Source organism: Anas platyrhynchos, chromosome 1 (genome assembly GCF_047663525.1).
Source record: "Anas platyrhynchos isolate ZD024472 breed Pekin duck chromosome 1, IASCAAS_PekinDuck_T2T, whole genome shotgun sequence".
NCBI lineage: Eukaryota > Metazoa > Chordata > Aves > Anseriformes > Anatidae > Anas > Anas platyrhynchos.
In genome coordinates, this window is record NC_092587.1 from 71,813,490 (window position 1) to 71,829,112 (window position 15,623).

General features: G+C 37.3%; 1 protein-coding gene across 7 annotated transcripts in view; it reads right to left on the reverse strand.

The window, feature by feature from the left end:
* Positions 1-15,623, reverse strand: part of FBLN1 (fibulin 1) — an 87,316-nt gene that overhangs the window by 24,606 nt on the left and 47,087 nt on the right. For 4 of the 7 annotated variants that reach the window (XM_027451833.3, XM_027451923.3, XM_027452045.3 and 1 more), the window contains 5 exons: positions 15,280-15,408; positions 14,656-14,781; positions 13,964-14,083; positions 12,943-13,074; positions 12,277-12,400 (listed from right to left, as the gene is read on the reverse strand). In XM_027451833.3, the coding sequence (XP_027307634.1) occupies positions 12,277-12,400; positions 12,943-13,074; positions 13,964-14,083; positions 14,656-14,781; positions 15,280-15,408 (631 nt within the window). Of the gene's footprint in view, positions 1-4,285; positions 4,735-6,849; positions 7,473-12,276; positions 12,401-12,942; positions 13,075-13,963; positions 14,084-14,655; positions 14,782-15,279; positions 15,409-15,623 lie in introns of those variants that run through there. The other 3 variants (XM_027451884.3, XM_027451982.3, XM_027452110.3) reach the window with 2 other exon arrangements.

Below are 15,623 nucleotides of genomic sequence, written 5' to 3' on the forward strand. Positions count from 1 at the left end.
AGTCTATTAAAAGTTAAATGACTTCTTCTCACCCTTGTCCACCAGAGTGAATTTAAAGTCACTTGCAGTTCAAGAACTTCACACAATACCCGATCTGTGTTCATGAGAGATGAAAGGGCTGTGCTGGGACTTACAATGTGACTAAGCCCCACAAATGATCTCAACTTTGACCTGCCCATTTCTTCATATTTCTAAGTGGAAGAAAGAAAAGACTGCAGTGTCAGAGGGAGGGAATTGAAAGATTAAAAGGAAAAAAAATTCACTGAGTAAATGGGAAACAAAAATGGAAGCTTTAGTTTGTAAGATACCTCTAGAAACAAATGGTTCTTACTCTTCTCAAAATGTGTTACCCAACTCCACACCTACAAGCCATCTTTTTTCAAATGTTCAAAGGGACTTTATGGCCCTATTAATAATAAATACATCAGTAACTTCTTATTATATGCTACCCACATTTGCTCATCAAAGAAAGCAAAGCCAAACATGCTGATATTGTATGAAGCTAAAATAAAGATAAAAGAGAAAACATGAATCAACATTAAGGAATCATGCTTCAACAGATGTGAATTGGCATAGTCTAAGGGAACGCAATGTAGCTGGGTTAATTTACACCAGCTGAGTCTGGTTTGTTATTCTCATTCCATAGTTAATGTGTTCAGAGTGAAGCTAAAGAATGGAGGTACAGGTCAGGAAAGATCTTTTCCTTCCCACCTTCATCTAGATACAAAATTTCATGATTTCCTAGATATCTCATAGGGGACAGAACAGGACTTTCTGCTGAAATGCCTCATGCTTGTCATTTTAGAACAAATTAATTCTGTATATATATGGACATAATAGTCTAGCCTATGATAACAGATTCCACCCACTTATTTTAAACTCCAGCTGCCAAATTCAGAAAGGACTTCCAGCAAGCTGACCCTTGCATCTTTACAATAGGATGAGCTAAATTAAATAGACTACATCCAGTGTAAAATAGTCAATTTCAAAATGCAAAACAAAGAATTGAGGCAAAATGTGTATCAATCATGTTTGTTTATCTCTCTCCCTCTTTTTTTTTTTTTTTTTTCTCTACTGTTCATATGGGAGTTTAGTAGATGTTTACATATATACAGACATACAAACAAAAGCTGAATCTTCCATCTGTGAGCTGGGGTCACAACAGCCAAGTCAGGTTGGTTACCTTCAATAATGTGTTTATGAATCCTGAAACACTTCTTTAAAAGTTCTTCTCTTTGCCTTATAGAATAACAATGTCATCTACTAAAGGTCTGAGAGACATGAATAATCAGTGGCTTGTGTAATTCATTTTGGGCCTTCATGACTAATGAAATAATGGTACAATATGTACAGCACCCTAAATTTTCAAAGCTGTAGTTAGATAGAAAGATTTGTAGGCAAAAACATTCTGGTGGGAGTGTCTGAAGTGTTCAATATGACTGCTTTTGTTCCTTCCTGGGAAGGAAAGGGAGCCTTACTTTCAACTTCAGCTGGAACTTTTGACAAATACAAACATTTCTGAAATCCTTATCCAACAAAGTAATTAATTTGTTTACGATGAAGTCCTAAGTAAGATTGATGTTCAAAATTCTCCCTTCTGAATCACTGGAGTAAAGCATTCTGACACGAATTAGGTACCTTGCGTATAGAAACAGAGGATCACCATGATCACAAGTGATCTGTGCTAGTTACTAACTAAAGCTAATTTCTAGATTCAGTCAGCTTGTAACCAGACACATGACAAAATTTTGCATCAGCTCTATTTCTTTACACCGCTTCTCTCCCCTCTTAAAAATCCCTCAATTTTTGTGTCTGTCCAAACACAAAATACACATTTTTGTGTGTGTATTTGTGTACACAAAATGTACATTTTGTGTGTACTCTGTCCTCACCATTAAACTTGAGTTTGTGCTTTCATTTTCCACCGCCTGATTTTCTGATCTTTCTTTTGGTATCTCCACAAAATGTTTCAGGTTATCCAAAATGCAGTTAGTAACACTTCTCTACCATTGCCTTGACTGCACACCTTTAGACATCTTCTGGAACAATTTGTCAACCAGTATCCATTCCAAATTCTGCATATTTACTATTAATGGTGTGCTCTGCTTTCAACATATATCTTCCTTTATCCTTACACATCATCTTTGCATTTGATCTATCTAGCTGAGAACTTCCTTTTTGCCCACATCCTCCAATTGTGGATACTATGATTGACAAAACTTTCTTCCTATGTGCTGAGAACTTTATTTACTCAAATTTTTCTTTGGAGTTGCCTCCTCTATCAGAAATTGCAGTTTTGGAGCTGTTACCTCCTGCAGACTTTTTTTCTTTTATAAAAGAAGTAAATTAAGAAACAGCTCAGTTGCACTGATTGTTTTGTATATAATGCTTTCCTGGATACATTTTTTTTTCTTTCTTTTTGGATTCTGATGACATTCATTGTCATGTTCTCTGTTGGATTCAATAGGTAAGTTCTTTGGAAGATGACCCCTGATTTCATTTCCATTGGAAAGAACCATGCGTGTAAGTGGTGCTACATAATGACACATTCCCGAAAGTTCCAGCTACACTGCAGCATTGAAGCATCTAACACTGAGCTCCATGCTGCTGAATTACTTGCTGAATGCAATAAAATGATAGAATATGGTATAATTTTTCAATATTGAGGGCCAAATTCTCACACTCCCTTCTTTTCCTGCCAAACAAATATATATTAATGCTTGCAAAAATGAAGTTTACTTTTGAATCGTTATCCTACTTAATTATGGCCTCATAATGAACTGGTAGCCAGAGGGCATTTATATACAAGTATCTTCTGTGCCAGTAAGAAACCTCATTAGCTCAAGTAGAACGGGCTTGTGCTTTCAATATTTAAAGTGGGGACTCTATCCCCACTGGCAGCTTTGTGAGTATGCATCAACAGACTCATTAAACAGTGGCATTCCTCATGGGACTTGAACTCCTGTCAGCCAGCTAGGATAAACTTTGCCTTAGGGAACATGTAATACTCTGGCAGAGTGCTGCAATCATGTCCTAGTGTAGTCCTTGGCTCACAATGAGCCCAAGAGCCCACAGCTTACAGCTAATAAAATAATTGTGTTCAGGTGACTAAGATTTGTGATCTTGGTTTAGAAGGCTCCCAGTTTCTAACCTTGAACCTTGCCAGTGCTGTCTGTATTCACATAGGCAGGTGTTTTTAATATTAATTTTCACACAGATTATTCCTCATTCATCTGCGGACTGACTGTTCTGCCTGTGTAGAACAGAGATGTCTGAGCCCAGGATGGTGTCAAAGAGCACTAATTTGTAGATCATACCTCTGCAACTGAGCTTTAAATATTTATCAATACAAGGACTAAAGAGTACAGTAAGTCCTCTTCCAGCTTGTGAAACAGAGTAATTCCAAAGAAATTCCAGTTGTACAGTCTACATTGTTCTTGACGTCATAGAAGTAAGAGAAGAAAGATTTGGATATTGGAATTCTAGCTGACCTTTAAGGCCTGCTTCTTTGACAGGTGAAGTCTTTATAGTTGCATATTTATGTTTGATATAGAAGTTGGAGAGACAAAAGTGTTATGAGACCAACATCTTATTCAAATATTCCTGTAGACAATTTTCAGCCTGTGAAATAGACAGGAGCTCTCTGCTACTAACTGGGTGTTGTTAGGAGTCCATTGTTATTTTGCCATGGTTAGCTGTACAATTCCATGGAAATGTCACAGAAAAGAAGATGAAAAAATCTCTAAAACAAATTTTACAAAAAAGATTCTCTTTGATATCATCCTCAGAAGGTAGAAGTGCAATTTGCACCTGGTGTAAATCAGCACAGGCTCACTGGCCGTAACACAGCAGCAATGTAACTGGTGCAACTTGAGAATCTGGTTCCACATTTTCAGAGCAACTTGTGCACTGGTGCATCTCTGAGATGCCAAAGACCTAAGTTATGACATTTTGATAGACTTTGATTTTCAAAAAATGCGTTTGCCACAAATGTGATGAAACTCTCTAATGATGTCTCAGTAAATTATGTATCTACCATGTTTTGAAAATTTAGTCCTAAACATATGCAGCTGTGTATTATCAGATGAGACCAACTCCACTATTGTGTAAATCAAATTAGTAATTTCAGTCCTCAATATATTCAGATAATAACCTCTTGGATACCTACTTCTGCTTTTTATAATGATGCTCAGTACACACAAGAATCTCCCAAAACTGAGATGTTCAGTGATGGGGGAAGGTGGAAAACTGTAATGATGATGGCAAATAAAATGCAAGAGCAGCATGCAATAGATGAACTAAAACTTTATTAAAATTGGAGGGAAAAAAAGCTACTCTCAAAAGAGAAAATGTAGCAACTTATGCCTCAAAGTTAAGGATCAAATCTGTGCAGAGACAAAGACAAAAAGTTTGGCAATAAATGTGTTGATAGTTCCATGGCGGGTAAGTTGCATTTGAATTGTCAGAAGAAGGTCTCTGGGCTCTGTGATTTGCCGCTGCATGACCACAATACCACTGTGGTTGTTCACTTTTTTTGTGGTGAAAAAACCCTCCTGGTTCCCGCTGATGATGGACAGCAGTATTTTATCCCCAGGGACAGCATTGGAAGGGCCCATGCGGAAAATGTCGGTAGGTACTTGAATGTTGGTAGGAAAAGAGAGGTGATAGTAGGTTATTCTCAGAGGCAGGCTCTGGCACTCCTTATTTTCATTACAAGGCAAGCGCTCACAGCGACTGCAAGAAAAGTGAGAACACAAGACAAGAGGAAGGTTAGCGTACATTTAGCAAGCGTGACAGGATAGCAAGGGCAGTGGGGATGGGAAAAGATATGTTGACTTGCATACTGTATCCATTCTTCAGCCTGGCATCTCAGTAACATAGCAAATGGACATTTATTAAATAGCGGTGAACTTGTCTGCAGTCGGTGCTTTTGGAGGAGGGTTGCCACTTTCAGAAGTGTGTCAGGTGTTCTCTTTCTTTGCACGCACAGATGGATTGAGTCTGGCACCGCACTGGTGAGTTTAACTGCATTTGAACAGCTAAGCTCTTCCCCAGGAGAACATCAGGTTTTTTGTTGTTAAGTTTTATTCTCTTGTTGACTGGACATGTGTTCAAAAGATCCTAAGATCTTAAGTGATTATTGAGTTCACTGTGTCCTAGTTGGGATGTCGTTTTAGAGTTGATTTTAAAACTGAGCAAAGTATTCTGAAATACATAGTGTAGGGTTAGAAGGAATTGGTATTTCTGAGAGAAGAGACAATATGGATATTGCACTATGTACATTCATCATCTGACAGCATCCAGAGGAACATAAACCTTGTTTCCAACACTGCCTGTATATTCAGGTTTATTTGCTTTAAAAACAAATCTTCCTTCTTCTCATGTAGCAGAGTATTTTTCTGCTACATGAAGAGAACTGACATAACACTCATCTAAACAAGAACTGAAAAAAGATGCTACAGCCTGATGTGTCTAGCATGTCCTACACACTCAGTCCACTCTTACACAGGCTCAAATCACAGGAATGATGCTGGTGAGTGAGAAAACTGTGGTCTGCTAATGGCTGTTTCCTTTCCTTATCACTAAGCACCGTATTCCAGCAACAAGTCCAGAGAACTGAAAAGACCAACTATGAAGGCCAAAACTGAACAATGAATTTAGTCCCAATGTCAGCACTGGAAATCCTGATCTATATAAAGAGAGCAATCTCATCCCTTTCTGTTTCTGAGAGAAGTTTGTCTTGTATCATGCGCATACCTGTATATGCCATATTTATGTCACAGCTAATAAAAAACATTGTAGTTTACCAACATAGTAAGGTGTTACCACGTTTACATGTGACACGTTTACCACATGTGTCAGGATCTGACACAACATGCTACCTGGTGGGTTTGAGAAGTGGTTACAAATTTGCATAAAAGGAAAGATTACATGAAGTTAGGATTAAAGATATGCTCAATTCACCACATTCAAATTGGTATCTGAACAGCCTCAGACAGACGCATGGAAGTGGAGGTAGACATGACAACTTGAGCTGAATGTTGACTCTGCAAAATTTGGGGATGATCAGGTAAGGCATTTAGCTCCAAATTTGCCTCATGAGCAGCTGTGAATCCATTAAAAGTGTCTACAAGAGTCTCTGAATCCAGTCTCTGGGAGAGACTCTAAAAAGAGTCTCTGAACCCATATTCAATCTACAGGCTGAGATTTTGGAACCTAACCTATTTACTAATTTCTTCACAGTGAAATGCTCCAGCATGAAGGTATGGTTTGCTTCTTATTACCTCACAGTGTGGTAAGAAATCTGACTGCCCATTTCATTTATTTTATTTTATCACATTAAGTTGAGCTCCTAACAAGAGTAGCTGGTATCAAAATTATATGCGAAATAATCATTTTCAAAAAGAGTAGTTAAAAGCAACCTCAGTTCTTCAGTTAATGCATTTTGTGTTTTATGCTCTCTTCTAACACCACTTGCAAACCCAAAGTACAAAGCAATGCTTTGAAGACTTTAATGCATTCTTAATTTTATTCATGTGTGTAAAGATCACACACAAGTCTTCACAGGATGGTCATCTAATTAAGTCTATTTTAGTTTAATTAAGTGGATACTCCTGAAATATTTTCAGGCATAGTGAGTTCTGCATTCTTTTCTGAAATGTAATCACTAACTCCCCTAGAGAGAACTCCTTACTTTTGTCGAAATAATGAAGCTACTTGGTTTTGTTGAAATCATGAAGCAAGCCAACACAATTAATATCTTAGCTGAAAATGTTTTCTCCATGTAATCTTTTTGGAAGCACAGATATGTTCATAAAAATGCCATGACTCAATTCATTTATAAAAGTAAAACATGTTTAATAACCAGATTTTTTTTTTTTAAACCAAAAAACCCTCAAATCTCTCAGCTTCCTAAGATTTGGAAAAGGACATTCTGCTGATTCAGAAAGTTATTTGTGGAGACAGATGTGCCTGTGGTTAGGAGTAAGAATTATTCAAAATTCATCATCTTTTATCTTATTCACTACACATTGCTCACTTCACTATGGGTTTAGTTAATGTGTGCTAAGTGTTCCATCAAATAACCACAAAGAAGAGATAACAAATATTATTGCCAGAGTTCATTCTGGAGTCATGCACCGTAAAGGAGGTAAAGAGCGTTTAAATCACGGTGTACTCTCTAGACCTTATTTAAATGCTACCAGTGGAAAGAAGAAAATCATACAGTAGGGGAATTCAGCAGGTGACTGGTAACGAATGAGTAGCCCAAGACCCTGGGTGCCACTGCAGCTCTGTGGCGTCTCATGATGGATGAAGTGGCCATGCAGCCACTGTGCCTGGCCACCACAATGCGTCGTTGTGGCCACAAGCACAGGGGAACCTGTGGGAGAAGGGGAGGGCTGGAGTGATGCTGCCAGAGAAATGCACACCGCTTGGCAGTGAGGGGGCTTTAGACGCATCTCAGCAGATCTCTGCAATGAAAAGCATGGGTTAGAAAAATAAGTGTATAATGCTTTTGAATGCTTATTCCTGAATTAATTCCTGATTATTTTAGCTTACTGCTATTTAGCTCAACTATTCAGTTTTAAGTTTTGTTTTGTTTTTTACTTGGCTGAAATACTGGCTTCAAGAAATCACTAATAGATTGAATTTTACATACCAAATACTGATTACTCATAAAGGAAAATTAAACTATTAAAACAAAAAAATATATTATCTTAGAGAATGAATACATTTAACAGAAAATATTCTTCCCTCCTGTTAATTTCTGTGCCTGGTTTTCACATGGTACAGAGGCAATTCATTCAATTTTGCCAAAAGAAGTTGAATGGTTTACAACACTTTCTTATACATTGAAGGGAAAAGAACTTTTTTTTTTTTTTTTTTTTTTTTTTCCAGGATCTATGGTTTTGTAATTTACTTTATACAGGGAAACCATCTCAACTTGCTGAATGACAAACCAAGTATGATTACCAAACTGTACACTACACATTTCTGAAATTCAATCCTGCAGATTTCCAGAGCTGGAACGATTTTCTGCACCACCTACAATATACTCCACTACAAAGGCATTCCCTTGATAGTGTGGATATATACTCTGCATGTTCCTCCTATCTGGAGCCAAAAACTTTCAAAGAGCTTTAAGCCATAGAAGACACAGACCCATCTCCATTTTGCCCTCAGCATTGAGCATTTATGTGCTATCCTATGCCCTGGCAGGGATGTATGGACCACATGACCTCCTGAGGTCCCTTCCAACCATAACCGTTATATGATTCTGTGATCCTTGATTCATTCATTTTTCCCAGCTGGGCTCCTTCCTTGCTTACTGCCCTTCCTGCTCAATCAAACTTTTGGCATCAGGATCTTCAATAATGTGCCAATCCTCTTCCTGCTCCATGTTCTCCTGGCTGACACTTGTTCCTCTCAATTTCAGTCTCACAGTCCTGGTCCCAAAACATACTTGTTTCCTTAGTATCTGTGCAGCTACCCCAAACTATTCCTTGCTCTGATGGTCTTCATCCAAACCTGGCATTAATCACCCTTTACCAGAAAGGTCCTGACCCTTTCCCCCATCATATCCTGCACTGATTTCCACAGTTTATTTCATCTTTCTCTCTGATTTTTTTATACAATTTTACTTTCCACCCCCTCAAGCATCTCCCAGATCACTTTCCTCACTTGCTCGCACCTTCAGATCTCTCTCCCTACGTTCAGTCTCCGCCCTAAGGATGCCTTTCCTTCTTACAGAGTTGGTTCTTCTCTCTACACTAGAAAGACCTTTCATGAAGTCTGGGTTATCTTTAAAAGCACAAAAGTAAGAGGCTCTGGGACTGTCAGGGTCTGCAATGCCAGGTCCAGGACTGGTAGTAGCTAACATTACAGAGATCAGGCTTCTTTCCTGGCCATTTGTGGGAATGTGCTCAGACAGTCTGTGAAGTTGGTGCATGCACAATTTAGACTCCTTTAAGAGGCTCATGTCTGCTAAATCAGAAGAGGATTTTTTGCTGGTAAAATAGGAAGACATCTCTACTGACAAGAGGAATTAAATTGCACTGAGAAGGATAATCAAACACAGATTGCCACAGAGGCTATGAAATCCTTATCACTGAAGGACTTTAAGCAGAAGTTAAATACCTTTCAGAAATGCTCCAGGAAGTCCTGACACTCCCTTGACACACATGGGTAATTACCCATCCAGGTCCTCTTTTATAAGGTTTATGAAAAAGAGCTAGCTGCAATTTTGCAAAAATTTTTAACTTTAAAAGTTTCACACGTTTTTGGTAAGGATGACAAAAAGTGCAAAAGTAATCCCCTAACAAATTTCAGATTTCTGCTCCAAAATCTGACAGCAAACTCTTCAATGAAAAAATAAATTAATTAATCAATGAAATTTCTTAAACGCACAAACCAATGTATTCCTTCCTACCCTTGTTCTTGAAAATGAGTGAACACAGCAGTGGCAGAAATTTACCAAAACTTGAGCCTGAATTAGACACCTGGCATGTACAATTTCAGACACTGGTTATGTTTTGGCAAAATTCTAAGCAGTTAAAAACAGGTTCTAATAATGAGAAGCAACAGGCAACATTAACAGCATGCAGGCATGTCTAAAATACAAAAGTATTTCCAAATCTAGCTCAATGCAGCATACATTTCTGACACACCGCCATAACTGCTCTTTATCTTCTCTACTACTTTTCTTGGCTTAAATATTAAAAATGTTTGACTTCAGTTTCACAAAAAGAGATTTTATTTGTTATCCAATTTGATAACAAAAAGTGTTTGGCAAGGGCAGTGCAGTCCTATTGTGAGTAGCTGTAAATCATAATTATCCTTGGAAAAATACCAAGCCCATAGGCTTATGAGAAAAATATATATATATATGTATATATATATATACACAATTTAAGCAAAATAGTTTAGACCATCAATAAAATTATTACATTAAGGACCAGACCATGCCAGGCACTTTGCTGGTCGTTGAGAATGCTTACACAGGACTCATGAAGCTGAGAATAACTGTAAGCTGTTCTGAGCTTTCAGCCTATAGCATCTGACAATCCTGCAATTACTTCATCTAATGACAATCACCTCTGCTACAACCACCATGCAAAAATCTCTGCTTTAAAGTTATTAGGTAAATAAGTTTCTGGATCACTGAGAGTGGTTGCCCATACATAAGAATTCTAAGGAAAAATAATGAACAAACTTGTATTACCAATACAAGTCTTATTATATTATAGCTATTCCAAAGAAAATTTGGAGTATTGGGTCAAAAGTTCTATGGCATGTTAACTTGATGGGCATAGAAAACGTGTTGTTTTTCTTATGATAGGCCAAGCTGGTGAAACTGGAATGTGTTTTGAATAAAAAAGAGAAGAAACCAGTATTTCTAATAGATAGGATGATATAAGTAGCCAGATATTTTAATTTTAGAATCCTGGCACAAGTTTAGTTGAAAAAGTGATTTAATGTCATTATCATGCAAGGGCTAACAAAGATATGCTAGCTATCAGTTATGATGGCTTATATATACCAAAAATTATACAAGAATATTTAAATTAATTTGGATTAGAAAGGGCACTAAAGAACAATCTTAAGAAAGTGTTCCCTACTGGGAACAAGGTAACCCAAGACACACACCCTGATATTGGCATGCTGGTATAATAATAACTGGCTAAGTAGGAGAGTACCTATCTGCCCATTGAACTAATTTGGACATTTTGCAATACAGATAATTAACTTGTATTCTCTTTGGTTTATGCAAGTTCATTTTTGACAATATATTTAGTAACTTTGTCTGAAGCTGTCAAGAGGTGAAAGCCTAATAAATCCAAGATAATCACTCAAAGACTTAAAATAATTATAACTTTACTGGGCAGCTACAGGATTTGTTTCTGATTCACAGCCTAATTATAGCCCTAGCACATCAGAAGAATCTCTCCCTATGAATCTGAGTTAGGCAGAGTAAGCCATTACAGAGCTGCAACAACCCAGACAGAAAAACAATTCAGACATTCTATTACTTCCAAACAAAATCCCTAACATCTCAAATAGCCATTACTTTCAATACATCCATAAAAATATAGAAAAGAAAGAAGATGAAATGGAATATGTGTTTACAGCTATTTTATAAAATGAATTTTTTCAACTCTAGGATGTCCATAAGAATAAAAATCTGCTAATTCTGCTTTGTGGTCCATTGCAAATGAGGTGTGCTTTTTTTGTTGTTGTTGTTTGTTTTGTTGTTGTTGTTTTTGAATTAAGATAGATACAAATAACACATGATATTAAAAATAAACTTCTGCATCATGAGGCACTTCTTGTTTACTGATGTGACCAACATAACTTAAAATTTACTTACTATTGATGCATCTCAAAAGCGTATTTTATAAATATTTGTTTTTATACTATGAAATCCCTCTGCAGCATTCTGATCAAATGCATTTGCTATACCACTTACTTGTCATTTTACAGCTTAAGGTTTAAATTGAAACTAATCAACCCTCACAAAGTCCCTCTGAGGAAGCTGGAAGCACCAGCTTCATTCTACAGAGAAGGTACAGAGATAGTGGGTATATGAACACTGATTGTGAAGAGCAAAATAGTAAGCTGGTAACCAGTGTCATTTATCAGCTTTCCTCTCGACCTGATGCATACACTTACCTGGGTATGAGATATACAGAGAGTACAGGAGTACAGGGTGGCCTTAAAGCCATAGGGCAGGTGGAAAAGTGGCCATCTGCATCAGCCATGCCACCAAAATTTTGAAACAGCTTCTAGCTAGCATTGCCAGCACCACAGGATGGGTGTAAATGAGCTACCAGCTACCCCTCCTCCCATATTTGTGTCTTGTATTTTCAAGACCAGAATAGCTTTCTCTGACCTAGGTTAAGAGCCAACATAAGAGGTAATTCTACCACTGGAGTATAATAGGTAGCAAAGGCTGAGTGTGACAGAAAAGTCAGAATTTTGAAGCTGAATGTAATCCTCCTAACAGGCTGGTTGCAAGGTAGCCAGAGAGAGAACATCAACATATGCTTCTAGAGAACATTATAATGCAAACTATTGACACATGGCATCTTCTTAAGGGAATACCTTTTTTTTTTAGACTGAGATAGGACCATGAGAAAAGGACCAGACCTATGTGTGCAAAACTTGGGGTAGGCCTAACCAGTAAAGTATGTATTTGCCAGAATCTGTTCAGTCAGCAGTGTGAGGAGAATATGCCACCAAAAAAAACACAATGTACCTTGAAAAGAAAGTACTTACGTATCTCCAGACTTGCGGTAATTTTCTGGACATTCCAAAGACAGACAGCGAAAGCCCCCTTGGATATTAAAGCAGGTCTCATTGAAAGAGCAGTTGTGGGTTTCTGCAACACACTCATCAATATCTGCCAAATGAAAAAAGGTGAGTGGGTTAAACACATGCTTTTCCTCTACTTGCAGGTGCCGTATGATGAAAATATCACATTAGGTACTAGAGAATATGGGGTGCAATTAAACATTATTACAGGATTAAGGAAAGCAGGAGAGCAAAAGGAAGAAAAATAACCCAACCAACACACAAGAACAAGAAAAGGAAGAACAGCAGTGCCACTAAGTGGGCAAGATTTAAATATTTGCTGAAATGTCTACAGCTTTATGATATTTCCTTTTGACAGATAAACTAATTCATATCATTTAACAGTGGGAATCTTCATCGAGTTTGCTCAAATTCTTTAAGAGCAGTATAAAACATAACTTCATTCTATAGGCTGTAAAAGAAACTTCTATTGGATCCCGTTATTTATTATAAAAAAATTGGTCCCTCCAGATTTCAAGCTGTTACTGACTGTTTTACTTTTAGTGCTGCAGGACTATAAATACAAAACCTTTCTAGAACTCTTTAGAAGCCCACAATCCTGTTACATCTCCCTGAAGCCTTTGAATGTACCTTGGCAGTTTCGTGCATTGGGTGCCAACCTGTAACCGGTGGAGGGACAAGTACACTGAAAGCTCCCAGGAATATTAATACATCGAAAGGAACAGATATGACCTCCAGTAGGTAAAGCACATTCATCAATATCTGCAAGAGGAAAACACCACTAATTTACTATGTCTGCATGGCATTTTACTAAGTGAACATATATGGTGTTCATGCTGCAAGGTTGAAACACTATTTTGTGATTCTAACTAGTGGAAAACAAAAACAATTGCTGATTAGGGCCACAACTATCTAATGAAGGTTGTCAGGAATAAATGAGGTGTGAAGAAAATTAAAAGCAATCGAAGGGCTTAAGAGACAGTCTGCTTTTGTCTTATAAATGTGTAATAACACTGTAAATACAGTGACATCTTATTGTAGTACTTTACTAATGGGACAGAGAGGAATAGTATTGTTCCTGTTTTAATAAAAAGGAAATGGTGATGTTTTGCCCAAGCTCTTACTGCATATTAAGTCCAAGATATCTAAGCTGAATTTCAAGATCTTGTCCACTGGGTCACACCCACATTCTACTACTACTTGATCAAAACCTACATACACATTAATTCATAACCAGCCACAAAAGAAGGATATATAAAATACCATGTAATAATATTGTATATTACATATGAAACACACAAACACGTTTGTATGTTCACTTGCTGAAGACAAGAAATCGTGCTAGTTGCTCAGTAAAAAAAAAAAAAAATATATCAATTTTGAAGGCACATTTCTGACCAGTTAGGAAAGTATGTGAAGTTACAGTTCTGTGTAAACAGCAAAGCTGACACCATACAATCAAGCAGAGTTATTTCTAGACAAAGGCATGGGTGGGAGACTTTTATTAAGTACAGTTTCATAGTTTCACAGGAAAATAACAAACAGAATCAAATGTTAAAATGCATCTATTAAGAGTCTATTAAACTATTTATGTATGTCATGGTGTGAACTGAAAATGCTTGAATCCTTTATCTGCAAAGACAGTTCTTACCTTCACATGAAATCCCATCTATGTCACTAAGTTGAAAGCCACGGCGGCAGTAACACTGATAGGAGCCATACACATTGGCACACTCTTGACTACAGGGGCTGCTCTCACACTCATTTAAATCTGAAATGCAAAATTATACATCTGAAACCTCAATTTCTTGCTGTATTTGTCACTCCTGTTACAGGACTGAGGTAAAAGTTTGATTATTTTTTTTTCTTTAATAATTAAAAAAGGATGGTTTACATATTACTGAGTAAACAGGAAATAATGGGCTTTGGGTGTATTATTCTCAAGAGGGTCTGGTAGTATAGGTTACTGTGTGCTATTATTTCCCACTGTCCTTCAAGGTGTGTGACTTGGAGGGAGTCATTAGGACCACACCTGCATCTTTATATTTGGATATCAGCAAAGCTGGTTGTGAAACTCTTGAATCTGATCTAGTCACATCACTTGAAAATGCAGTAAATACAGACACATACACCTCTCTGTGATCCAGCCAAAGGACAAAATATTGGAACTGTGGACTACAGCAGTCTTGATTATTCATAGCAGCATTCATGCTATCAAAGGGACAACATTGGGTTGATTTCTTGTACCAATTCAGAGCAGTCTTATGAACTAAAATCAAACAGGAATAGCTAAACGGTGACAAGCTACATCTCATACTATATACCTTACGCATATAGCCATACCTTCACATGACCTGCCATCAGTTGAAAGTTTGAATCCCATGGTACAAGTGCAGTAGTAGGAACCAGGAGTATTCTCACACTTGTGAGCACAAAGACGGCCTGGATAACGTCTGCATTCATTGATATCTGCAATGATAAACATACAGAGATCTATATATTGGCTGGCTTCCTTGAAGCAGTACTCTGGACAGGACCACGGTTTTGAGTTTTATTTTTGTTTTCCAGATTTAAAATTAGAGAGGGAAGGATTTACCCAAAATGCTCATTTAAGAAGTACCCTTGTGTATAACTGAATTAGACAATATAAAGAAGAAAGTCACTTTGATCTTCCAAAGGAATGTTTTGCTGTAGGTGCCTACAAAAAAAAAGTCACAGAAAACAATTACATGCACTCTCATAATCTTACCTTTTAGTAGGATAACAGATAACATGTTGACAATACTAATTCAGCTTCCTTTGAAGTATCAGCATGTCTTTAGTATGGTATTAGATTTATACAAATAATACAGTAGTCAATTTTACATTCAGATGAAAGGTTATGCAGAAAGCCATAATGTTCTTTACGCAGGCTCATTTTTTAAAATGTCATGGTTGGATTTACGTAAGTTGATAGGTACAACTTACCAACACAAGTTCTACTGATGACATCAAAAGAATAGCCAGATTTGCACTCACAGCGATAATTGCCTGGGGCATTTATACAAACATGTCCTTCGCCACATGGCTGATTGGAAGATAAGCATTCATCCACATCTATAAAAAAGGAAATGTAAGTACACTTATGAGGATGCAAGTCGAGAGAAGAGCAACACGCTCTCTTAGTTCAGATGCACATTTGTGTGTCCCTTCTATCTGTAAAATAAAGTATAAATTCTTGCTGCCTTACAAGTGTTTTATGGGCTTTCTTTAGTGGTAATTGTGAACTTTTGAAACAGAAAGTGAGACTTGGATCTAGCACCTAGCTTCAA